We start from the raw sequence: 26,315 nt of genomic DNA, 5'->3' as shown, positions 1-26,315 counted from the left end.
CTTTTGAGTTGTGCTGCTTGTCTTCATGAAAAGCCAATAAAACTAGCAAACTAACATCTTCCAAACGCCTTCTTCTACTGGACAAGCCACACTCTCAAGCAGGACAAATAAAGGAAGAAAAATCTCCTTATTAAAGAACTTGGGCTGTACTTTGTGCACTCTTTTACCATCCATTTTTTCGTCACTGTTATTTAGGTGGCCAACATTGGCTCGGACTTGCACACGCTAACATTGTCTCTTAACGTAAATTAGCCGCTGCTTGCTAACAACGTTAAATGCTACTTACTGATTTATGAGTTCATGCTTTAACTTTAAAGAAATACTTCCCGATGCATAACAATTAAGAATAACTGTAAAAACATGGAAGAAAAAGGCAGCTGAAGTTAAATTTAGAGGCCGGCGGATCGATCCAAATATCCAGTATGATGCCAATGCTGGCATCGGTATTGGATTGATACTGACGCAATAGGATCGATATCTTGATGCACGCTCAGTCATCCAGGTAAGTAAATCTTCAAAAGTTGATTCTGTTCATCTGGACGTAGCGTTTTGTGGGAGAAACATTTCTCCCACAAAACTGGACCTCCCAGCCCATTGTTCCTTGACTGGGCTAGTTTCAGTCATTATGCAATGTACCGTTTATAAGATTGGGGAAACCTGCAGTCAGCTGAGACTGAAGAAGTCACCTGGATGAGTGACAAAACGTTTCTCCCACAAAACGCTACATCCAGATGAACAGAATCAACTTTTGGAGAATAGGATCGATACTTTGCTTCTATTCTCCAATACAGTATGTTGCCCATTAAATTTTCTTAAATAAATTATTTGTTTAAATGGAAAAATAGAGCTCAAACATGCATTGTGAAACATTTATTAGCCTTTTTGTGCTGACTGTATAGTCTTTAACCTATATACATAGCAAACACTAACCCAAAGCGATTTAGAGTCTCAAAAAATGTCTGTGAAGGTTCTCAGTCATCCAGGTCATCGTAGTCAAATTAGCTTGCAAAGAAAAGCGTCTGGACTTCTTTAAGTTGCTTTCGCATGATGGGTGGGGGGGCCAGGTTTAACAATGAGCTCACCTGAAACCCTGACTGATTGGGACCCACACCCATTTTCACACCTTGGCTCATCAGGGGGTCCTTTTGTCCCTCTGTGGGGGGATATTCCCACTAGGTTTAAATCTGGGACTCCCCACCATTTGACCTTAGAACTGAAGAAGCTTCTCGGATGAGAGGTGAAACGTCTTCAAGCAACTTAAAGAAGTCCAGACGCTTTTTCTTTGCAAGCTCAGTCTCAGTATTTTTTTAAATAACCAATTTTTGTGGAAAGTGGAAATCACAAAAACTTTGTAATCATTAAAATGTCACTGTCACACAACACACTGTCATGCTCCCCTACATAAGCTGCCTTTATAGGTTAAAAGTATTGGTATTGGTATCGGCAGGACCTGCACCGTATTCACTTGGTATCGGATCGATAACAAAATTTGCAGTATGACACAGTTAGACGCTGACGTCAGTCACGGTTAGGAAAATTCAGCCAATCGCAAGGGACAGCGCGCGAAGGCGGGCCAGCACGGGGCGGCCCTGGGAGAGGCGGGTGGGGATACAAACACCCAGGGTGCAGAGGCTAGTGTGTCAGTTGAAGCTTAAAGGAAAGGGGCTTGGAGGGAAAGTAAACACGGAAACTTTTCTGACAACATCCCCGCTGAACAACTGGTAACTGCTGATATACTTTATCTGCTCCCCGTGCAGCTAGGAGCGTCTAATTGCTGAACTTCTTATCTTTTTTTTTTTCTTTCTTTTTCATCTTTCAGATAACGCTTCAGCTTCAACGGTGCGCTCGTGACATAACAAACATGTCCCAGCAGGCAGTGAACGGGGTCTCGCACCGGGGCAGGGTGCTGACTTTGGACAGCATGAACCCCAACGTTAAGCGGGTGGAGTACGCGGTCCGCGGACCCATCGTCCAGCGGGCGGTGCAGATAGAGAAGGAGCTGAAGGAGGTAAAGTGGAGCCAAAGTTGGACAAAGCAGAAGAAAAGCGCGAACTGAGTTAAGAGTATCGCTGAGGTGGCACTCGGGACGGAGTTGGGTTTCAAAAGAATGGCTTGTTAATTTAAAGCTATGTGCTTTAAAGTGCGGGTTCTAACTTGTTTTTTTAAAGTGTTAAATCATATTTCCCGTGTTTTTTTAATTGTTTTTTTGTTTGTTTTAGCCAAGGGGGAGACAAGGTTATGCAGTTATGTACATACCCAGCTGTTGAAACTATTAAACAGCTGGAATCTAACTCTACACAGCCGTCATAGGTCACACCTGTTGGAAATACCCCCTTTATATATAAGCCCAGAAATTATTAAGATTGCCTCATATTAGATTTTGGCACACAGTAAGTAAAAAGTGTAATTTCCCGACTCTGTTTCCTCCAGATACAGTTACAAAATAATAATTCAGGGCAGGCTTTGTGCATGAGATGCTTGACTTTTGCTGACTGGCTCAGGGAGTGGAAGCAGGACATTCAGGGCAGGTCAGCATTCAAAGTGTTTGCATGCGCCACGATGAGCTTGTCGCCCTCTGCTCGTCTTACATTCAACAGGGCAATATTGATTTACTGTGCTTCCCTTAGGAAGGACGGCTAGGCTGAACAAGCTGTCTTTTGAAAGCTGTAACGCAACCCTCGGCTCTGCAGTTATGTCCTCTTCACGAGACACGTGATGAGCCTGGCCTTCTTTGAGTACACTTTGCTCTCATCTTGCCAGGGGCGGCCAAAGGATCCAAAAGGATGTGTATAATACAAAGGGTTATTACATAAGAGGAGAGGGTGCACTCTCTGTCCTCCTTTGTTTCTTTCTGGGTTTACCCACCTCCCTTCTGCACGCCGGGGAGAGGTTTCATTGAACTGAGCTGCAGCTGTGAGGCCCAGCAGCCTCAGAGGCCTTTCTGTGCAAGGAGCCTTATAACAAGCAGCCCCCCCCAGTTCTGGTGAAATGTGGCCTCACTTCTCTGGTTGTCAAATTGTTCTTCTTTGCTTATTGAAGCCAAAGCAAATCCTGCAAAAAAACTTTTCCCAGAAGTCATGACAAAGTTGACTCGTCATCTATTGGTGAGCTTCCTGTCAAATCTTTAAACTGGAACACTTACTGACAACTCAGCAGATATTATGCGTGTGTGCGTCTGTGTGATAATGACCCAGACATCTGGCAGAACAGTGCCCACAGTACTAATTCAGGCATGAACCTAAGCTTCTGGCAGTTCTGCACTTCCTGTCATAATAAAAGGGTGACAATACACCAGTAGAACGGGGAAAAAGAGCCCATCTATTACTGTAAACAGTTCTTTAATTTTCTTTTACTGAAATGAACATTGAGTGCATTTCAGTAAAATTGACTTTGATAAACCACATGATTAAAGCAACAAGGTTATTTTCCACTTTGCCTCAGTTATAGCTTGAATGAACCGTGTTCCAGTTACTCTAGCACAGTTAAGCATAGAGAACCAAGAGTCCAAACTACAGCTGTTGTAAGTGAAATAACATTCACGATGACTGTCAGGCCTGATGTCCCACAGGCTTTCTTGGCATGGTCTGCAGGTCTGGTCTGCGTAATATTCACCTGGTGCTGACTGAGCAGGAGAAACGGAGCAGCGAGCCGGGGAACCAACTGGCTCCTATTCTACCCGGAGAACAGCAGTCTCTTTGTTGCTCGAGAATGGGGGCTAAAAAGGAAACATGCTGCATCCCGTTACTTAGATTCCAATCAAGCTCTTATCTGACAAAATCCTAACTCAAAGCACATTCGAGAGCTTGCTCTTGATATTATTCAAGGACACAAAAATGACTAATAGTGACTTGGTTTCAAGGAAAACACTTTCAGTTGAACTTAGAGGCTGGTTGCTTGTTTTGTCATGTAGAGCACAGTGAATCATGGCAAGAATAATGTAAACAGCAGTTTGTTTGTTGTGTGTATGTAGTTGTTTAACCCAAAGGAGAACTTAAACTACAGGACTCGACAGGATAAGGATAAAGCTGTCCTGAGAAGCCGTAAGGTGTATATTACCACAATATAGTCCACTTATTTTGATGAATGTTAAGAAGTAAATAAGACCCAAAATGAATGTTGGGTTGAGTTTACCAGCAATTTTTGTTTTCTTTCTGTAGCTATTTAGAAATGTAGTGAAACGTAACATTATTTCATCATGATAAAAACAATGCCCAATCATTTTCATAGATTAAAACAGCGGTCTCCAACCTTTTTTGCGCCACGGACCGGTTTATGCCCGACAATATTTTCATGGACCGGCCTTTAAGGTGTCGTGGATAAATACAACAAAATAAAACTAGTACCGGTACCGAAAAAAAGAAAATTTATTCATAACACACGTGAAAAGACCCAGGAAAACCGAGTAAACGATAAAAACGATAACAAAATAATGCTGAAAACCGATAAAAACCCTGAAAACTATACATTTCACACCTGAGCCTCAACTCTCACGGCCCGGTACCAAACGAGTCACGGACCAGTACCGGTCCGAGGCCCGGGGGTTGGGGACCGCTGGATTAAAATGATCCTTTTGGTCATTTTGGTTAACAGAAATCTTCTGTTTTGTCTTAATTATTTTATAAATGGTTAATATGTTCAAACCTGATGCTTTTCACTGGTGAAAGTCTCTTTCTCTTTCAAGTGAGGTAAGGAATTACATATAGGAAACATATAGGAAAAGCCCTGTAGAACCCATCTGAGGCAGGTTTCAGAATAGACAGTGGCTGCAGTTCTGCAGAAAACAAAACAAGTTCCCAAGATTTTTTGGGAGGTGCAAGAATTGGTGCAAGCCAGTAGAATGAGAACAGCATTTCCTGAATTTCAGAACCACAAAGACAGTTTACATAAACAGGGTGCAGTAAGCTCCAGATGTACTTCTAGAACTGCTCTGTGGATTTTTTTTCTTTTTATGTCCTTTGGGTTTTTTTTTAAATTGTATTACTAGATAATAAAATGTTGTATCCTCGCCTGAAATGCTAATTAAAGGGCACTTGTGGAAGTGTTTGGTAAAGTTAAATGGCCACACAGCAGTGCACGGGTACTGTCGCCTCACGACAAGAACATTCCTGGGCTAAGCCTCCTGGTACGCTGGGGCCTTTTTGTGTACTGCATGTTCACTCTGTGCTTGCATGACTTCCTCCCATAGTCCAAACAAATGCTTCTCAGGTTAAATGGATTTCTAAATTGGCTATAGGTGTCAAATGAGAATGTGTGGTTGTCTCTCTTGATGGTTTGGTGACTGGTCTAGGATGTACCCTGCCTCTTACCCACAGTTATGAAAAAGGATATACCACAGTTCCCCTTTGAGTGAAGTGTGGATGTACTATGTAGTTGTGTTTATATCACAATGCAATACAAACTGGGGATTTGCAGTTTTCTAATTGTATTTCAGACAAACCTTCAGTGAAGGCTTAGTACAGTTTTCACTTTAGTTTTATGACTGGCCCAGGCTGTCCAAAGTAAGAGAGGACATCTGTTATCACATGTCCTCCTCTAATTAACAGCAAAGGGTGGTGCATTTTGTGATCAGTAAATAGACAAATGGGCTCCAGACCAGCGTGTGCATAATTCGGTTAGGTGAAATAGTTGACAAGGAAGGGCTCAAATAAAATGAAGGTGGACAATGAGGTGGACAGAAGCAGAAAATGGTTTGGATAAATAGAGGAATGAAATGAAGAGGATTCAAGAGTGTCTTATAATTGGATTCAGCCTGCAATTTGTGAGTGAAACCCCAACATCAACAATAGCAAATGACGTTTTTGTGTGTCTGGTAGCCCTGGCAGCAGGACTGTGCCCTTCCAGGCCAGCACTTTTGCGCTGCAGCCCAAACTACAGTCTGTACCAGAGCCTTTGTAAAACAAAAACTTCTAATGGTGAGAAGATCCATGTGAGGTTTTTGAGGGGACAAAAAGCTCTATGTGAGATGAATACAAGGACTTCTGATTTGAGAGATTATCTCATCAGGCCTGGGAATGCCTCAGAATCCCCCAGGAGCAAATGGAAAGTGTTGCTGGGGGTAAGGGCCTCTAGAATATCCTTCTTGGTCTGCTGCCACCATGATCTGACTCCCGATAACCTCAAAATTTTCAAAAGAAGAGCAAACCAAATAGGGAAAATGAAAAATACAACACTGCTTAAAAGTTAAAGGCACTGCAGCTAAAACCGTAACCAAAAGCAAACATTGCACATGAAAAAAGAAGATAAGCCTAACAATATCGAAGGACAAGGTGACTGACTTTAACTGCAGTTGTAAATTCCATGACATTAGTGTGTTCATTAATGATTACATGTATTCTTACAGCTCCTGAGACAAGTGTAGCCTGTACATTTGAACCCCTGGCTCTGTTAAACATGCTTGGGTGGAAGTAAACATAAAAAAAACATAATTCATGCTTGGCTTGCTTTCTACTCTTATGGTGTCAGCAAGTACAAGCTTTTATTGCTTTAAAGGATTACATGACAATACCAGTGCTTAAAGGGCAAAGAAATGCTAGGGAGCGTTTGCTGTCGCATTTTATTTGTAGTGTGAACAAGCAGACAAAAAAATCGGATTTGATCAAAAAATCGGAATTGAGCATTAAGACCTGCAGTGTGAACGTAGCCTAAATGTCTGTCATGTATATGCTTGTCAGAAAGAAAACATTCTCTTGTGATCGTGTTGAAATGGTGATCCCGTTCTCATACAGACTTTATTATTTAGTAATTTGAGGTTTTATGTGTAGTAATCAGTTATATGCTTGTAAGCTATAACCTGAGGTTGCTCAGATTAGGAGCACAGCAAAGGTGATTTGTGATGTACCTCTTGGAGTTACTTTGCAATTCTCAATCCTGCTTCCTATGAGTCTTTGTTTTAATCTCTCCCTACAAAGAGTCTCTTATGCCGGGTATGCTTCTCATCTGCTCTTCTCCAGATGTCAGTTATGATGTAATAACCATAATCATTTTAACCATGATTGATGTTGGAAGCAATCAAAAGAAGGAACGGAGAAAAAGACAGGGAAAACAGTAACGTTTCTGCTTTACCTTTGCTCACTTGTTTCCTCCTCACTTACTCCTTTTTTACACGTCCAAACTTGTTTGGTGAGCATATGTTCCTAGAATTAACAATGCAAAGATTTATTTTTCACACTTTGTTCAGTCACTGATATCAGGTACCTTTCTCTGTTTTGTTCCAGGGAGCGAAGAAACCTTTCACAGAAGTCATCAAGGCCAACATAGGGGACGCCCACGCTATGGGTCAGAAACCAATTACATTTTTCAGACAGGTTAGACCACTCTCTTAAAGCATACAATCTGTTAAGGCCTGTGTTTTTGCTAAGTAGGACGGACTCATAATTACAGAAGGAAACAAAACTGTATGACAGAAAACCCAAAACAACCCTAAAACCACATATGAAATAATGTTGAAGCAACACATTCCCGCTGAAGAAATATTTAGTGGCCAGCTCATTGTTATTCTTGCAATTTAGGTCATATATTATGAAACTGGTGTAGCATGGTGGTGCAGTGGCTAGCACCGTCACCTCACAGCAAGAAGGTTCTCAGTTTAAACCATATGAAGCTTCCATGTTCTCCTTGGGCCTCTGGGTTTCCCCCAGATGCCCAAAAGCCATAGATGTCTATGTCATATACACAGTACTTTCAGCACTGAGATAAAAGTACTCAAATAGAAGCTTAATGGTGGCATTTTAGTGTAACTTTCGATATTGGATTTAAAATTAAACAACATGAACAATAAATGCTTAACTTTGCAAATAATTACAGATTGAATAAGACACAGTGGTCACAGTTGTGGGACATGTAGTGATTTTTGTTCTTTTCCTCTCAGGTCTTGGCTCTCTGCTCTTATCCAGCACTGTTGGAAGATAGCAAGTTTCCTGAGGATGCCAAGAAAAGAGCACGGCGCATTCTTGATGCCTGCGGAGGCCACAGTATAGGTCAGACAACTCCCCCTCACTACACCAACCACATTCTCTGTCCCAGTCCTTCAGCACCTATGTCACTAGCATCTACGTCTATTTGTCTGATTATCAATCATTAATTTGGACAGTCTGTTCTCTGTGTAAACTGGTCAACTAAATATGTTACTTGTTAAACAAAGTTCAGTGTCATGTCATTAGGGGCCTACAGTGCTAGCCAGGGGATCGAGTGCATCCGTCAGGATGTGGCGCGCTACATCGAGAAAAGAGACGGTGGCATCCCCTCCAACCCCGACAACATCTACCTCTCCACTGGGGCCAGCGATGCCATTGTGGTATGTGCTGACTCACTTTGCTGCTGTACAAATGGCAACTGAGGACAGGTGCTTTAGTCAGCTTTCGTTAAATATATACTTATCTGTACTTTGTACATCTCTAATACTACTCCACCCACAGACCTTTGTCTGTCTCACTTTTATGCAACCCAATCAGGCCGCTGAATGACCTTAAAATACTCTAACTTCTGCACTAAAGATCCCGCAGTATGAAACTTGTTTTTCCCCAATATGTTTCTATGTAGGTGTTAAAGTTTGTCTCCCAACAAAATTGATTGTTTGTACTCTTCTTTTTAATGTACACAATTAACCCAACAGTCCATACATAGTCTCCATAATAACGACACTCCACTCTGTCCTCCTTTTTCTCTTTACACCTTCCAATCCAAGACCATATTGAAGTTGCTGGTGTGTGGGGAGGGTCGTGACCGAACAGGAGTGATGATCTCCATCCCCCAGTACCCTCTGTACTCAGCTGCCCTGGCAGACCTGGGCGCTGTCCAGATAAATTACTACCTGGACGAAGACAACTGTTGGAGTCTGAACATCACAGAGCTCAGGAGAGCGCTCAATGCTGCGAGGGAGCACTGCAATCCTCGTGTCCTCTGTATCATCAACCCCGGAAACCCCACTGGTACACCTCTTTGCAGTTTCTCCATGTGACGTTAAGGAGCTGCTGATGTTTTAGAGTCTTGTTGTGTATGTGTGGACCAAAACCAAACCTAGTTAACAATAATATTTGATCTTGGACAGTTAAGACTTCAAAGACATTTAGTTTATTCTCTCTGTCTTCACACACTTCTCCTAATTATCAAACTCTCTGCCCTGTGTGACAGGTCAGGTCCAGAGCAGGCAGTGCATCGAAGAAGTGATCCGATTTGCTAAAGAGGAACATCTCTTCCTCATGGCCGATGAAGTACGTATTTCACATTCTGCTTTGTGTCAGAGTGCAAACTTTTACGCTTTAAAGATTTCTTTCAAACTTACTGCACTGCAGCAGTTGTTTCATTTACTTTGCTAATATTTTATCATATACACCAAAAGGGTGTGAGAAAAATGTCTTTGATGTTTATAATATAATGAAGTGTTATTAATGTTAATAAAGCCATGTTTATTTTTTTTTAGGTCTACCAGGATAATGTATACGCAGAGGGCTGCCAGTTTCACTCTTTTAAGAAAGTGCTGTTTGAGATGGGACCGGAGTACTCAAACATAGTGGAAATGGCTTCGTTCCACTCCACCTCCAAATGTTACATGGGAGAGTGAGTATCTCACACAGATACGGCCACACACATGCACACGCCATAAATATAAAGAAAATAAAGTGAAAGCCAGTAAATATGAGTGGAAGCAGTAAACAAGATTAAAATACACAAAAAAAATAATTTTGTTACATATACACTATGTAAAATTTTACATTTATTAGAATCTGGTTAAGTGAAATTGACTTGATTGCTTTTCTGTTTATACAAAGCATATTCTCTTAATGATTCATTGTTTGAATAAATAAACCTTTGATTTTATATATTTCAGCTCAACATAATTACTTCACGTTTTCAGTGGGGGGTTATGGTTGAGTTTTACAGATGCTTATTAGTAATGCACCTCAGCTAAAACCAATAAACAAGCATGAAAACCCCACAGGGCAGCTGAAAATGGTCCTTGGAGTTGTTAATCCTTGCTGACGTGTACATCTCCTTCAGTTAGAGCAAACTTTACCTTTCTTGTCTCTGTTTGTTTTCTAGGTGTGGATTCCGTGGAGGATACATGGAGGTCATCAACTTGGACCCTGAAGTGAAAGCCCAACTCATAAAACTAGTGTCTGTGCGTCTGTGTCCACCAGTCCCCGGACAGGCCCTACTGGATCTCGTGGTGAACCCCCCACAGCCTGATGAGCCCTCTTATGCCACTTTTATGAAGGTCTGAGTGTATGCAAACAGAATTAACTAGTGCAAACATCGCCTCACCTAATCTACACACAAAAGCTGTGTTAGGATTGATAAAGTTCTCAGGTGGCACTCAGTCAGATCAGGTTTTGAAATTTGAACATACAATCAGAGCTGTTTTGTTTCACATCTTCTGGATTTCTAAACTGACTACTCATTGTGGTCTGGTCTTCATTAAGTCTCAATTATAGATGACCACAATCTGACTAAACAAGTATGCAAACTGGTAACTCCCACAGATGTTCTCTTTAGCTGTTTGTGAGACTTACACAATGATGAGAAAGATTTTTGAATCATTCCTTAAAAAACACTCCTGTTATTTCATCACTATTTGTGGTGTCCGGATTGAGCTTCCCTATTCTGATTACTTCGTCTCAGCTGCTCCATCTTTTTTTTAAATTATTTTCCATTGTTGTTGATTTACTTATGTTGGACTTTTGGTTACTGTCTTTATGCATTACATAACCCTTGGATGTGTCATGGACTATGCCCCGAGAGGCGCCTGTAAAAAATTTTTATTGTTTCATCAATGAGTCCAAGGGATTCATGTTCTGAGATAGCAAAATGTCCTGTAACCATTCTGCTCCATGCTTCATGATCCAGAGTTAAGATGGACTTTTGGTGTTAGTGTGAAGTGTTTGCTGTCTAAAAGTTTTATAGAACATTAATATTATATTTTGAAAACTCATTATTTTTGAAAAGCAGTAGTTTCTTTCATGTTGCCCATTGACATTTTATTTAGTCTGTTGTCTTCTAGCAAGGTGCAAAAATTGCTTCATACCTTTTTTTGAATTACACTTGGTTATGTTTTCGCCCATTTCAAGACTGCACTCTGTGCTCTTGGCGTGATCTTTCAGTACCCTTTTCTGGGAGATTAGCAGCAGTCTTGAATTACCTTCCTTGTATGCAGTTCGTAAAAATATAAAGTGAACATTACACCCAGGTATTTGCGAAGGCTTTTGTAACCGTTTTCTAACTTTCGGAGATCTGTAATGCTTTAAACCTTGTTGTAATCAAGGTTCGGTTCACACTGGTCTTTCTTGGGCACAGACTTTCACAACCAAACTTTGAGTTGCTTTATTTGCTGGGAAGGCCTCTACTGCAACTCACACTTCCAATCTAATCTCCTTACTTGGTACACCTGACTCAGAGTAGCTTTTAGAGAAGTCAGTGTCACAGAGGTTCTCTTAGGTTGTTTTTTCCAGCCTGCTTTGTGAGTAGTTAACTCGATGTGTTCAGTGAGGACTTGAAAGACAGCTTGATCATCATTAATGTGCTCATAGATAGTGCAAACCTTCAGTTGTCTTTGTTGTTGCAGTGTGTAGCTGCGAGTTTTAGCTGTGGGAAAGTCTGATCTTCAATTATTGTGTAGTGAATGGATGGCTACATACAGGTATGCCACCACTGGCCACAATGGGGCTGGTAAACAAACGATTGTTTGTGTTAGATTCAAAGCCTACGTCCTGAATTACACATTGAAACCAGATATACATGTTTTTGTCTACCCAGTATCTTTCCTTACTATTTTATACATAATACAAAATAATCACAGTTGGTACTTCACCAAAACCTGGCAAATGAACGCCAAAGTTAAAACAGTACATAGTATCATGTGAACATGGGCTGACATAGTAGCATTGTATTTTATTTTAAACGGCTTTCACTCGTATAATGCTGACAGTTTTACCTTTTGTTTTCCCTCCAGGAGCGGACGGCAGTGCTATCAGCTCTGGCCGAGAAGGCCCGGCTAACAGGGCAGATCTTCAACACAGTGCCTGGTATCACCTGTAACCCAGTCCAGGGAGCCATGTACACCTTCCCTCACATCACTCTACCTCAGAAGGCCATTGACAAAGCCAAGGTCTGCTCGATACACCCACTGCATCCCTTGAGTTACTCTTGTGTGCAGGCAATTTTGCTTATAAATAAGGTGTGTGTGTCTGCAGGAGTTGGGCCTGGTTCCAGACATGTTCTATTGTATGAGGCTGTTAGATGAGGAGGGAATCTGCCTGGTACCAGGAAGTGGCTTTGGTCAGAGAGAGGGAACCTACCACTTCAGGTCAGTATGGCTAAATTCACATGTTGAGTATGTTCAAATAGTTTTTGCTTAGAAAGATTTCAAAGTGAGAGAAGTGACCTGGAAGTATATGGATGGAAGAGCTGTTGGAATTTTCTGAGTAAAAGAGCTCCAGTGTTTCCTTTATTATCTTCTGTAGCACAAAATACTGATATATTATGAAAAACACAAGCCTGTTAAACCCACAGTTGAACTACTAAATCTCCTTCTTGTTAGTTTGTTGCCCTGCATAAAAAAATGTAGATTTGTGTAAGCTCTCTAAATCTAACTTGTGAGCAATAATAATTAAAGTGTATCTGTATGATTTACATTCATTTCTGGGGTGTGGGGGTCTTTTGAATGATCATGAATTAATAAAAAAATATGGGATAAGAGCTAGATGGAGGGAATTTTCAGTCATAGAAATCCTAGAAAAGGAGTTGATGAGGAGTTATTTACACTCTGCAGCAGTAAAACTTAAAAATAATAATAATACACTTTATTTATTTATTTAGATTTATTTCATTGTTTGGCTATGAGGGACATTTACTAAGCGAGGCAAATTAGCTTGATGCCGCAATCACAGGATCATCTACTAACGGTGTACTAATTTACATACACAGCCAGTTCATTTCAATAATAACCAGCATTGTGCCCAGAGCAGAGCAGATTTGTGGCTCAAAAGCCAGCAGACCCAGTGAAGGAGGGAGTCGGACCAAAATAACACAGTGTAAACGCAGGCCTTAAGTATGTGTTTCTTTGTGAAAACAGCAATGTAGTTCAAGCAGAGGCTGAAAAGGAATCAGTGGTTCCCTTTCAGTCGATTCACTCGGTACAACACATAAGTATGGGATATCACGCCCTCGCGTGTCCTGGCTGAAGAAACCTTTAATCACGCCTTTAAGGCAGATGACGTGTGATGACACGCGCACGGCCCCGCCTGCACATATAGCCGCTGTCATCACAGTCATCCCTCAGTTCTTACGCTCTTCACCTCGCTGAGAGCACCTCTGCTGAGTTGGGCTAGCTAGCTGCTGCTAGTTAGCTCCGTTGTCTGCCGACTTGAACTTAGCTTAACTGCCCCTGTTGGTGTTAGCTTCCACCGCGCAGTTGGTGTGTAGGCTGCCCGCGGAGCGCTAATTTCAAGTTTTCCCGTGCAGCGTTTTGCTTTGTGTTTTGGAATGGACTCCAAACCGAAGCGAGCAAAGCAGAAATCTTCTGTTCGCCCCTGTCCTCAGGGATGCGGTTTCTCTTTGCACGACAGCGACCAGCACGATGCCTGCCCTGTCTGCCTGGGGATCGTCCACGCTAGGAGAGCGTTGACGGAGCCCGAAGCCTGTGCGTTTTGTCGCCAGCTCCGGCGCTCGAGCCTGGAAAGACGGATGACGTTTGTGGAAAAAGTGCTGGGACGCTCGGCTGTCGCACGGCATGACCCTCTCCTTTCCGAGTCTGGAGCCCCGGCTTCGTCCGAGTCCGAAGACGAGGATTTCCCGGTCGATGACCCCGCAATTAGCTGGGCTGACCACATGGAATATGTTGACGGGTTAGCCGATGACGAGCCGGAACCATGCAGGAGCGCTGACGGGCTTCAGCCTGGGTTGAAGCCCGCCAGCGCTCCCCAGGACGACGATGACGTGCTGGACATCGGCCTGGACATCCATGGTTTGTCGGAGGATGAGCAGGAGAGCTCATTGTCGGCCCAATGTACCGCCGCTGCTGCGCCGGTCGGCCACGACGACACCTCTCTTTTCTCCCTGTTTCGCCGTGCTGCTGAGAAGCTGCAAGGTGGACTGGCCCTCTCCTCCGCCAGCTCAGAAGCCGTCGCGGTTCGCGGGGTTTTTCCTCCCACCGGAGCGCGCAACGGCCAAAAACTGCCTTCCCATGTTCCCAGACTTTCTCTGCGAGCTAACAGCATCATGGGACAAACCTCTGTCTACCCGCGTCACTGTGCCCGGCTATGGACAGTACATGGAATTGGACGGCGCCGAGGGGGCTGGCTTAGCTAACCCACCCCCTATGGAGCCGTCTCTGGCTGCTTATCTGGCCCCGTCCCATAACCATGGTGTCGGCGGCCCCGCAACTCTGCCGTCCAAGCACTGCAGATTCTCTGCTTCGCAGCTGGAGAAGATTTATAGAGCTCAGGCCGGCACTGCTCGTGCCATGAGCTCTGTCACCATGCTCCAGACGTACCAGGCACTGTGCCTGACGGAGCTCGGATCGCTGGTTCCTGATGACAGCCCGCTGGCACCTCTTCTTAACAAGGTCAGAGTCGCCACAGATTACATCCTCCGTGCGTCTCGCTGTGCAGCGCTCTCCCTGGGCAGAGGGATGGCTTCGACAGTAGTGGCGCAGAGGCACCTGTGGCTGACCCTCTCTGATGTCCCGGATAGGGACAGAGCTGTATATCTGGACGCACCAGTGTCTGCGGCTGGGTTATTCGGACATTCACTTGAAGCCATTCAGGCTAGATTCGATCTGAGGAAGAAGCAGACGGAAGCTCTGCGCGACATCATCCCCAGACGTCAGCCGAAGCCCGCAGCTAGCTCTCACAGGCCCGCCGCTCCTCTGCCGACTGGCAAGAGACCGGCGCCCACTGCTGAAGTGGGTGTGCCGACCGCGAGAGCACATCCTCCGGCCCGAGCTCCACGCCAGTCGGCCTGGAGCAAAGGCCCACCCTCGGGCCCCCGGCGGGACCCGACGCCCAGGAGGAAGAAGCCTCAGCCCTCCTAGCTGTGGTTTCGAGTGGAGAGGGGGTCCAGCAGCAGGGAGACGCTGTTTTTACCCCTCTGTTGCCGCACAAGAGGTGCCGCTTAAGTTCTGTTCAGGTTGTCAGCCCCAGAAGGCGCTGCACTTTCCTAACACTGTCTCCCAAGCACAAAACCCCTGCACACAAAATGCCTCAGGTAACTCCCTGTTCAGGTGTGTTAAATGTTCAGGTGACCACATCGAGTGTTCCCGCTGTTTTTCATTGTTGTGCCCCAGAAAAGGTGCCTCCAACAAAATGTATAAATGTACATGTTTCCATGTTACAATCAATAAAGAGTGTTGTTTATTCTCAAACGATCACAAATGCTCAGCCTGCAGGCAGAATGAGCCAGGTCAGGCAGGTGATGCAGTCCCCTGCAGACACACTGGGGGGCGACAACGCCCCGCCGACGGTGCTGCAGGTCAGCCGGCTGGCTGCTCACTTCCCTCAGTGGCGCGCTTGCGCCCCCTCTCCGTGGGTGCTGCGAACCGTTGCCATGGGTTACCGGTTGCAGTTCCGGGTCAAGCCGCCCCGTTTCCAAAGAGTCGTAAACACGACTGTCAACACCGAGGCGGCCATGATACTCAGAGAGGAAATAAAGGCGCTATTGCAGAAAAGGGCAATACGAGTGGTCCCCGCTTCGGAGACAGACAAAGGTTGGTACAGCCGTTATTTTGTTGTTCCGAAAAAAGGGGGAGGGCTTCGTCCCATCCTCGACCTGCGAGTCTTGAACACGTACCTACGAACGTACAGGTTCAAGATGCTAACACTCAGACAGCTCTTGAATGCGGTCGGCCCGGGAGATTGGTTTGCAACAATCGATCTAACAGATGCTTATTTTCATGTGGTTATACACCCGAAACACAGGCAGTTTCTGAGGTTTGCATTCGAGGGCGTAGCCTACGAATACCTAGTGCTGCCGTTCGGGCTGTCGCTCGCTCCTCGCACCTTTACGAAATGTGCCGAGGCAGCGCTAGCGCCCCTCAGAGAGAGAGGAATCCGCATCTTAGCCTACCTAGACGACTGGGCTCTCGTAGCTTGCTCCAGAGAGCAGGTGGAGACACAGCTGTCGCTGGTTCTGTCACACATTCAGACACTGGGGTTCTCTGTGAACTTTCAAAAGAGCTCGCTAATCCCGAGTCAGCAGATTACTTTTCTCGGTTTGGAAATATGCTCGCTTTCCAGCCGCGCACAGAGTGGCCGCGTTTCATCGCTGCTTCGCTCAGTTTCAGTTGGGACGCAGACTGTGTTTCCAGACGATATTAAGCTTGTTGGGCATGATGGCATCTATGATCGCCGTAGTGCCACTTGGACTGTTAAAAATGAGAGCGTTTCAACGCTGGACTCTCTCTCACCGTTTGTGTGCATCGCGTCACCTCCGGAGGAGGCTGCCGGTAACGGCGTCTTGCATGTTAGCTCTCAGTCCTTGGAGGGAGCCCGGGCTGCTCCTGTCTCGCTCTCTGCTGTTATGGTGCAGTGTTCATTTTCTGTCTCTAAGAGCCACCCATGTCCCGAGCCACCTGAACCTGGGGCCGGACCTTCTCTCCAGAGGGGATCCTCTGGTGAGAGAATGGAGGTTACACCCTTTAATAGTGGCTCAGATTTGGGACCTATTTGGCAATGCACAAATAGATCTTTTTGCTTCCAGGGTAAATACTCACTGCCCCCTGTTCTTCTCCATAATCGACCACGATGCACCCTTGGGCTTGGACGCGCTAGCGCACCAATGGCCAGACGTGCTCCTGTATGCATTTCCCCCAGTGGAAATGATATCTCCAGTTCTAGAGAGAGTGCGTCGGCATTCCCTCTCTCTGATTCCAGTGGCCCCTTGGTGGCCCACAAGGTCGTGGTATGCAGAGATAATCAGCCTGCTAGCAGCGAGTCCTTGGCAGCTTCCTCTCCGCAGGGATCTCCTCTCTCAGGCGGGAGGAGAAGTGTTTCATCCACGCCCAGATCTGTGGCGCCTTCATGCTTACCTGCTGAGAGGTTAAACTTGATTGCTAAGGGTTTGCCACCTAGTGTGATAGCGACAATTCAGAGCGCTAGGGCCTCATCTACTAGAGGCTTGTACGCTTACGAATGGCGAGCCTTCGAGCAATGGTGCCAGGACCGCCACACTCTCCCATTTCAGTGCTCTATTGTGGATGTTTTGACATTCCTGCAGGAGCTGCTGGATAAGGGCCTTTCATTTTCGACAATTAAGGTTTATTTGGCAGCTATATCTGCTTGTCATATTGGCTTTGATGGGGTGACACTAGGTGCGCATCCCCTCGCCATACGTTTTCTGAAAGGAGTTCGCCGGCTGAGGCCCGTGCTTAAGTCCAGTGTCCCTGCTTGGGACTTGTCTTTGGTGCTGGAGGCCCTTTGTAGCCCCCCGTTTGAACCCATTGAGTCTGTGGATATGAAATTTCTTTCATATAAGACTGCATTACTTCTCGCTTTGGCTTCGGCAAAGCGAGTGGGTGACCTTCATGCGCTCTCTGTGCATCCCTCCTGCACACAGTTCTCTTCTGATGGCCACAAGGTCGTATTGCGTCCAAATGCTGCCTATTTTCCCAAGATCACGCCTGCATCTTCTAGCTCAATGGAGTTTGAGTTGCTGAGTTTTTGCTCCCCTCCTTTTGCATCTGAGGAGCAGAGGAGGATGCATTCTCTTTGTCCAGTGCGTGTGCTACGCACCTACATTGAGCGCACTCAGAATGTGCGTTTACGTGACCAGCTGTTTGTCTGCTTCGCTAATCCAAATAGAGGTAGAGCTCTGTCCAAACGGAGGCTGTCCCACTGGATTATAGAAGCTATCTCACTGGCATACGGCACCAGTGGTCTTGCTTTGCCCCACGGGGTGAGAGCTCATTCCACCAGGGGGATGGCAACCTCATGGGCTCTTTTTAAAGGGGTGCCTGTAGCTGATATTTGTGCGGCAGCTAGTTGGGCATCACCGCACACTTTTGTGCGGTTTTATCGGTTGGACGTTACAGCCCCTTCGGAGGCTCATGCTGTCCTTTCTGCTGGGTCTACCACTCACTAAGGATGTGGTGGTCCGATTCCGGTTCGGTGGCTGCTCTGTGGGGCGTGTATATATGTCCCATACTTATGTGTTGTACCAAGTGAATCGACTGAAAGGGAACGAATAGTTATGTCTATAACTTCTGTTCCCTGAAGGAGAGGAACGAGGTACAACACAAGGTGGCCCCACTGAGCAGTTTGGCTCGGTGAAGAGCGGCTATCGAACTGAGGGATGACTGTGATGACAGCGGCTATATGTGCAGGCGGGGCCGTGCGCGTGTCATCACACGTCATCTGCCTTAAAGGCGTGATTAAAGGTTTCTTCAGCCAGGACACGCGAGGGCGTGATATCCCATACTTATGTGTTGTACCTCGTTCCTCTCCTTCAGGGAACAGAAGTTATAGACATAACTATTCGTTTTCATGAAAGGACAAAGTCTCTGATACAAATTCCCGGGCTCTGTGTGAGGTCCCGTCGGCTGAGACTGAGGTGGTGTGCAGGGTTTATCCAGAGAAGCTCTGCGTTATTACAAACCTTTCCACTGTATAAACTAGGGGTGAGGGGGGGAAATTGATGCAGCGGTGATATTTTGTGTGGCAATATTGTATCAATACAGGGACACCAGATACTGATATTTTATTAGATAACTTAAAGTACTCTCAGAATACTGACCCTATATCTTTGTTTTTCTAATAAATTCCAACCTTTGTAATGAAGTAGTAATTTTCATCAGTTCTCATTTATATGACCTAACTAAATCGGTGGGGTAAAAACATGTGGATTGGTTTAAACCCCACAGCACCCAGTGTGACGTTAGTCTAGTTTGATTCGGTTGTGGTTTAATGCGGTTTGATTCTCTATGCACTTATCAAATTTCTTATCAATTTTACACCTTTCCTTGACGTCATGACATTTTTCATCAAGGTCAAGGTAAAGTGATTAGGAGGTATTTTTTGTATTAGTCAAACCTAACTACCGCCCCCTGCTGTCCACAATCAGAGTTGAAACTTTTCAGGTGTAAAATAAAACAAAAGGACATTTCACTTTGCATTCATTTTTTAAGTCATATTGATATATATTCACCAACAAAAGAGAATGAGACACGAGACCACTTATATCTGTTTATTCTGATGTTGCATTACGTTTCTTTCTGTGCCAGTATTTCCATCTTGTTTGCATATGTGCTCTCACTAACACCCTCTGCTTATCCCCAAATCCAATTCCAGTCGATCACAAGTTCTCTTGTGACATGAACAGTTTTCTTTAAATATGAACTTTCCAACTCTCCCACTGCCCTGCACTAACATTATGCTGAATATTCTGAATCTAAATACACCTAAGTTTGGGTTTTATTAGTCCTTTGCCCTGCTGCTCTTCTATTTGTCTCCCTTCCATCCTGAAGTTTGAGAAGTTAAACTTCTCTATCTTACAAATACAAACACACACACTTCATGACTTCAGGAGAGTTTGTGATCCTGTTCACTTTGTGGCTCACTTGTGGGTGTGGTGACACGTGCCTCATAAGCTTATCACTCATCTAACTGTGAATTTCAGTTGTGCTGCACAGAGGCAGCTGGCACTCTGAAACTCAATCCGAATCTGCAGCTAACTAGTCAGTACCTGTTCAGTCAGTTCATAATGTAAACATTTTGATTTAACTATGGAGAAAGTTTTACCTTGCTAATTTATGGCTCAGCGGTGACACCTTGTGTCAGTTTACAGTCACACAGGTTTAAGTCTAAGCAAAGTGTGCATTTAAATGAAAACAAACTAGTCAAAATAAAATAATGTAGTTTGTACAACATGTTGAAAAAAAGCGTAATTCATTGCAGTTTTTACCTCTCAGCTGTATGAAGCTGATGAGGTGTTATCCTCACCCTGCCACACAGGCAGGGCAGGCAGTGTGGACACCCAGGTTTGTGAACATGATAACTCAAGATGAACGTGAACTAGGATTTTCAAATGCATACTACACCTGCACCTCTACTAGGAGGCTGAGGGGTAGCACTGGTGGCCAACAGTATTTAACCAATACTCCTTGATCCAAAAACAAAAAGCTGTGTTGGATGAAGCCTGATTGTTTGCACCGTCCTTCTATTACGTAAATCTGATTTCCAGTTTTACAGCACCTCTACCGATACCTTTATCATTAATCTGAACCCACCTTTTCTCCGTCCAGAATGACCATCCTGCCGCCAACTGAGAAGCTGAAGGTGGTACTGCAGAAGATCCGGGAGTTCCAGTTGCGCTTCACACAAGAGTTTTCTTAATAGTCCCACATCTCAAGAACCAACTGCTCAGTGCCAGTATCATTAAGTACCTTTACGTGACTGAGGCGGAAGCCCCATTTATGTTCGTACAGTACATGAAGAAGATGTCAATAAGTTTCACTACATGATGCACTTTCTTAAAGTATTGCCCTGCCAGTTTTTAATGTTCAAACTGATGATAGTACTGATTGTCTCTGCAGTTTCTTATTCTGCTGGTGCATCCCTCTCCTGCCAATTCATTTTAAGGGATTACTTGATTAACTAACAGTTGTTCTATGCCCCTGCCACGTTGAGGCGTACTCTCTGGGCTGTTCACATGTCTCAGAATGTAGCCAATTGTATTGGTAATTGTTTTAATTGTTCTTAAATGTAATTAAAACCAAACACTTGTTTTCTGAAACTGCATGCAGTGGCTGTTCCTATATTTGCAACACATTCTCTGGCATGACTTGTATCCATTAAACAAACACAAAGAGCCACATCTCAGTGCTGGCCTGCAAATGTGCCGGCATTTTCAGTTTTATTTAAAAAGGATTAATCTTGAACAGTGCTTACATGCTTTCAGAAACAAGAAACCTGAATCTTGGAATGAACACAAACTAAAAGGATGATTGAAAAGTAACCATCGCAGCAAATCAGTAACACCATTTTTGTTTAATTACTGCATTCCCTTCACCTTCCCAGAGGTTTTGTCAGCATCCTCTGAAACTCTGCACAAGCACAGTAAGAGTTCTTTGCTACTTCTCCGAGGAAGTTCAAAGTTCGTCTCTCTTCTGTGATAGCTTTGTGGCGTGCTCCTCCAAGAACTTACTGAACCCTTCTACTGTTCTGTCTCCACCTTCGAATTTGATGGGGCTCTGCTTCTTGTTGCTCGGGGCGAAATATATCGTGGGGAAGCCTTCCACTTTGTAGCTGTCGTTGGGTACGTCGTTGGCTGTGGCGTCCATCTTGGCAATCACCAGGTTTTTCTCACCCTTGTACTTTTTGCCCAGAGCCAAATAATCAGGCTCTAATTTCTTGCAGTGGCCGCACCAGGGGGCGTAAAACTCGATCAGGATGTCCTTCTGGGTATCCATGACGATATCGTCAAAAGTTTTTCCTACAACCACCTTAACAGGTCCTTTGTTGTTCTTTGGCACCGGCTGGGACTTGATGATGGGTTTAAGCTTTCCTGTGGACAAAATTTAGAGTTTTAGTGAAATTTACACATCTGTCAATACAAACTCTAAATGAACAAGTTAAGTCCTTCATGCAAAAACCCCACACAGATTTTAGCACTTGCCTTTCTTAAAAGCCACGACAAAATCTCTCAGCACTTCCGAGTCAAACTCCTCGGGCTCCATCGCATATTTTTTGCCTCCATTCGCCAGAATTCCCACATTCACTTCCTCTCCGCTCTCACTCAGGCCCAGGCCCTTCAGCTCTTCCGCATAATCCTCCTCATCAGCGATAGCAAATGTATACTCTGGGAAGTCTTTGGCTACATCGAGCACCTTGCCCCTCCAGAACTGTGTAGCTGAAAGTGAAAGGAGACAAGGCGTATGTGTTACAGCACAGAACTCCTCCCGCATGAATGTCGCTGCTATTCACAGTAGTTGCAAGTGTAAGCAGATGACTCCTCCACCCTACTCACCTTTTCTGTAGTCAAAGCTGAAGTCAACGCCATAATACACAACCACCAGGGGTCTTTTTGTGTAGCGTTTAGCATCGTTGCTTGGTTTTCTGTGTCCCACAAGAGGAATTACGTGTTTTTTGAAGAACTCTTGCACGTCAGACACCACCGTCGAGTCCTGTGTTATGAAGAAGAACGTGTTGATGTCAAATGTTTTTTCCCCCCCAACGCAGCACTGCTGACATTTGCAGATCAGAGTAGTGCAACAATCAAAACGATAGCTGCTGCTAGGCGATGCAGTCCATTTATGCACCAACGGTGACTGAACGAAAGCACAGCCATTTGCAATGCTGATGAGTTTCATACACACTGAAACAAAATTCAAATCAGTCACAACAATCTGTTGGAAGTAAAAGACTGCACCTTGACTGAAAACGTGTGAGACGATGGCTCGTGCTTGGAGCGGAATTTTTCAGGCTGGACAATAACGACGTGACCGGGAGAAACTTTGAGCAGTTTGGCCACTTCGGCACTGAAGGAGTGACGGAAAGTGAAGTCCTCCCTTAGCGAGTTACCTGCAAGCCAAACAACAGTGAATACAGTTAATACATATGCAAATCCCAAAGAACTCCAGAGAACTGAAGATGAGTGATATCAAAACCCAGAGGCGAGGGGAAAAAAAACAAAAAAAACTGTACGCTATTTTTATGGAATTACTTACAAGCTTCAATGTAGATGTCATAGGCTGCATCCTGCTCGCTGGAAAACACTCCGACTATGACAGCATCATCGCCATCTTTGATGAGCTCCTGGATCTGTTTCGCTGCCTGTACCTGCTTGGAGGGCGGCCCAGCCTGCTCACTCATATAGTCAACAATCCCTATGGAGAAGGTGGAAGACATGGATCAGCTTTGTTAGAGGATGAAAAGAAGCCAAATGTACATGCTGTGCCAAACCGCAGTATACATACGACACATTTTGTGACCTACCATTTGTTTCTCTGGGTCCGTTGTATTCAAACACCTTGCCCTTCCTGAAGATCTTCAGAGTAGGATAGCCGGTGACCCCGAAGCGTGAGGCGAGCTCGCTTTCCACTGTGGCGTCCACCTTGGCCAGAGGAATGGGAGGAGTGCGCTGGCTCAGTTCCTTGGCCGCCTTCTCATACTCTGGAGCCAGACGCTTACAGTGTCCACACCTGGAGGTGATAATTAGTTTATTACTTCCCCCCCCCTCAGAGACCATCTACAGTTTATGGCATCTAACCAGTACTTCATAACCGACTCACCATGGGGCGTAGAACTCCACCAGGATGATGTCTGCGTTATTTACAGTGTCATCAAAGTTGTCCTTGGTCAGCACCAGTGTGGCTTCAGGAGGGGGCTTCCAATCTGGTTGAGCCACCTCTTTAACACGCTCCACAATGGCTGCAGGAAACTGATAAAATTAGCCATGCCGGTGCTTCATTTGTTTAACAAAATGATGCTCAGACTGGACGAACCACTCTTACCCTTCTCTGTCCGTTCTCCGTCATAGTCCACAGGCTCCCCGTTTTTAAGGATCTTTATGGTGGGATACCCAGACACATCGAACCTGCTCCCCAGACCACTGGCCACTGTCGCATCCACTTTGGCTACAGGTATAGGAGGGTCATTCTCCTTGAGCGTCTGGGCAATTTTTTCATATTCTGGGGCAAACTGCTTGCAGTGACCACACCTAAAGTATACCAAAAACAAAGGGACACAGATAATGCAACAGGATGTAGACAGGAAGAGGCACGCTGTAAAGTTTGCATGGCTCATTGGTTACAGTTTGAAAACAATCAGAGCTTCTTCTGTTTCTCCAACTCACTCAGACTCATAAGGATTTAAGCAGTTTGGCACATCCAACTTACCATGGAGCGTAAAACTCCACCAAGACCGTGTCTTTGCCCTCTATGAAGGTGTCGAAGTTGTTGTCGGTGAGCACCAGCACCCCGTTCTCTTCTTTCACCTCTGTATCGTCGTCTTCATCATCCTCTTCATCGTCACTGTCCTCTTCATCAGTCTCCTCTTTGCTTTCTGCAACATCTAAACACCAAATAAGCAAGCAAACAGAGCACACACTGATTTCAGTCCGTGTCAGATCCACCACAGCCTGGATTCATTTCTTGCGTGCATTCAGTGAAGACCCTAAAGTGCATTTATTCAAGTGTGTTGACATTAGCGGTCCTGTTAGCTGGCAAGCTAACACAACTACACTAATTAGCTCGTTAATTTTAACACAATAAACCGACCTTCCTACTTCAATAAATAGTTCAGCTGCAGGGTTGTACAAATGCCCACACTCACCCTCTTCACATCTGCTGACAGTCGCGAAATGTGCAACGCCAAGCAGCACAATTAGCAGCAGAGCAAGCTTCTTCATTGTGTCCACAGATGATACGGCCCCGCGTCAACCGTTGTTGCTGCTCGATCACGAGTAGCCGGCTAATTAACTTAGCTAATAAAAAAGGCTGATGAATGTCATCAAAAACACTGCGGGCTGCACAGACCAGCCGCCCGGATCAATACTGATGTGTGGCCCCACCAACCTTTAGCATACCTTTCATACAAACTAGCCCTTCAGAAAGCACACAGTTCATCACCCCCACCTCCTCCCCTGTACTGGAACTTCTCTGACTTGCCACGTCGTGATTGGACGCCATCATCGACTGTCCTCCAATCACACGTCGCCACTCAATTCCTGAGGCTGAAACGTTGACAGATACTATTGGATGCTTTTGTTTACTGTTTTCTGGCTCACGGCAAAGTTTTTCAAAGCGTTTGTTTGTTTAGTTTCACAATTTTAAAAGTATTTTTTATGTTTTAAATGACTGTCACTGCACAGGACTATTTTTAGCCTGATGTTTAGAGGATTTAGGGAGGAAATTATTCATTAAACAGGAGGAGAAGGCCTGGTGATCTGTCTTTACATGTTTACAGCTTCCTGTGTTGAAGACAACAGAAACCCATAAGGGTCATTTTCATATCTTACTGTTCCAACTCCACTTCTTTTTCTTTCGACAGTTCCCTTTAGGGGATGCCACAGCAGTTAATCTACCTCCATGCATCTCACCCTCCCCTGTCACACCAGCCCTCTGCATGGCCTCCTTCCCTACTTCCATAAATGTTCCAAATGTCCATACCAAATATCAACACTGCTGAAATCTGGTATTTATACTGGAGTGATATTAAGTCAACAGCATTGATACTTTGTTTCTGTCCTCTGAGTTCAGTATGTAACCCAATGAATTGTTATTGTTGGTTTGTTTTTGTTTTAGAAATGAACAAGTATACCTTAAAGATGCACTATGAAAAATGTCTGAACATTTTTGTGTTGCTTGTCTTGTCTATTTTATTCAGTCTGTACACACATTTAAAAGCCCCATTCCAGGTCTCCAAAAAACACAGTTTCAAAATACATAAATGCTAAAAGGTGTGTTTTGTTGTTTGGGATTTTGCCGTTAAAATATGTTAAGAATTTGAAAATTGATATTCAATTTGCAAATCAATCTGCTCTTTCCTGCATACACTGCTTTTATAGGTTAAGAGTATCTGTATTGCTATCGACATAGGCAATACTGGCCCTGTGTTTACTTGGTATTGGATCGATGCCAAAATCTGGAGTATTGAACAGCACTACTCTTTGGTCTTCCCCTTTTCCTCCTGCCTGTCACATCTATCTTCAGAATCCTTTGGCCTCTATTCCTTCTCCGTGCATGTCCAAGCTGTCCAAACTGCTTAACCTGATCTGTCCCTCTAGTCATGTTAATTCTGGTCACTCCCAATGAAAAGCTGACCATGTTAAACTCTGTCACTTCCAGCTTAACCTCCTGTATTTTGTAAGAAAGCAAAACTTTTATTCGTACAGCACATTTCAAGACAGACATCACAAACATAAAAAAGAGAAAAAAGAAAAGTTAACCAAACACAAATCTAAAAAGATGAGTTTTTAACTGTTTGTAGAAAGAGACCACTGAGTTTGCAGATCTCAGGCTCAGAGTGAAAAACTTCCAGAGTCTGTGCAGTAAAAAGCTTTGTCACTGCCACTGTCTCCAAATAGATTGATGGATGGATGGGTTACAAACTTTTGTACTAACAAGTTTTTAAAAAGTTATGCTACTACTGGGTAAAAATAACAAAGTAAATGTACCTTTTTGTAGATAAATTAAACTGGAGGAGGTGGCTGGGGAGAGGGAGGTCTGGGCTTCTCTGCTTAGGCTGCTGCCCCCGGGACCCGGCCCCGCATAAAGCGGATGATTTGTGTGCAATACAAATACACTTATTCTTCTTTTTTATTACTAAGTTATTATACTGTGTTGTGTTGTTTGTGTTGCTTTCCCAGATGAATGTGCCTGATCCCATCTG

The 26,315-nt window shown here is 44.5% G+C and overlaps 2 protein-coding genes across 2 annotated transcripts; one reads left to right on the top strand and one right to left on the bottom strand.

The window, feature by feature from the left end:
- Window positions 1-1,617: 1,617 nt before the first annotated feature.
- On the top strand, window positions 1,618-20,723 carry LOC146380203 (alanine aminotransferase 2-like). The gene is made up of 12 exons (XM_084939132.1): window positions 1,618-1,721; window positions 1,820-2,008; window positions 7,215-7,304; window positions 7,868-7,976; window positions 8,160-8,293; window positions 8,684-8,927; window positions 9,130-9,209; window positions 9,419-9,555; window positions 10,039-10,213; window positions 11,945-12,100; window positions 12,186-12,298; window positions 20,228-20,723. The coding sequence occupies exons 2-12, from the start codon at window positions 1,862-1,864 to the stop codon at window positions 20,316-20,318; spliced, it is 1,476 nt and encodes a 491-aa protein (XP_084795258.1). The 5' UTR covers window positions 1,618-1,721; window positions 1,820-1,861; the 3' UTR covers window positions 20,319-20,723.
- A 78-nt stretch (window positions 20,724-20,801) lies between these two features.
- pdia4 (protein disulfide isomerase family A, member 4) lies at window positions 20,802-24,587 on the bottom strand. The gene is made up of 10 exons (XM_084939131.1): window positions 24,258-24,587; window positions 23,822-23,996; window positions 23,438-23,643; window positions 23,216-23,354; window positions 22,920-23,125; window positions 22,652-22,810; window positions 22,354-22,505; window positions 21,952-22,108; window positions 21,601-21,834; window positions 20,802-21,489 (listed from the first exon to the last, which is right to left on the bottom strand). The coding sequence occupies exons 1-10, from the start codon at window positions 24,331-24,333 to the stop codon at window positions 21,074-21,076; spliced, it is 1,920 nt and encodes a 639-aa protein (XP_084795257.1). The 5' UTR covers window positions 24,334-24,587; the 3' UTR covers window positions 20,802-21,073.
- Between the last annotated feature and the right edge of the window lie 1,728 nt (window positions 24,588-26,315).

Source organism: Perissodus microlepis, chromosome 9 (genome assembly GCF_051167445.1).
Source record: "Perissodus microlepis isolate ML-2025 ecotype Zambia chromosome 9, ASM5116744v1, whole genome shotgun sequence".
In the NCBI taxonomy this organism is placed as follows: Eukaryota; Metazoa; Chordata; class Actinopteri; order Cichliformes; family Cichlidae; genus Perissodus; species Perissodus microlepis.
The sequence above is the reverse complement of the archived record's forward strand: the minus strand, read 5'-3'. Positions and strand labels throughout refer to the sequence as shown.

Excerpts from the sequence above, each read along its gene's own strand:
- LOC146380203 (XM_084939132.1), top strand. The coding sequence starts at position 1,862 with ATGTCCCAGCAGGCAGTGAACGGGGTCTCGCACCGGGGCAGGGTGCTG. Across the intron at positions 8,294-8,683 it reads GGGCCAGCGATGCCATTGTG|ACCATATTGAAGTTGCTGGT; the intron begins GTATGTGCTGAC and ends TTCCAATCCAAG. Across the intron at positions 9,556-10,038 it reads TCCAAATGTTACATGGGAGA|GTGTGGATTCCGTGGAGGAT; the intron begins GTGAGTATCTCA and ends TTTGTTTTCTAG.
- pdia4 (XM_084939131.1), bottom strand. The coding sequence starts at position 24,333 with ATGAAGAAGCTTGCTCTGCTGCTAATTGTGCTGCTTGGCGTTGCACAT. Across the intron at positions 23,997-24,257 it reads TGTCAGCAGATGTGAAGAGG|ATGTTGCAGAAAGCAAAGAG; the intron begins GTGAGTGTGGGC and ends TTTGGTGTTTAG. Across the intron at positions 22,506-22,651 it reads TGACATCTACATTGAAGCTT|GTAACTCGCTAAGGGAGGAC; the intron begins GTAAGTAATTCC and ends TTTGGCTTGCAG.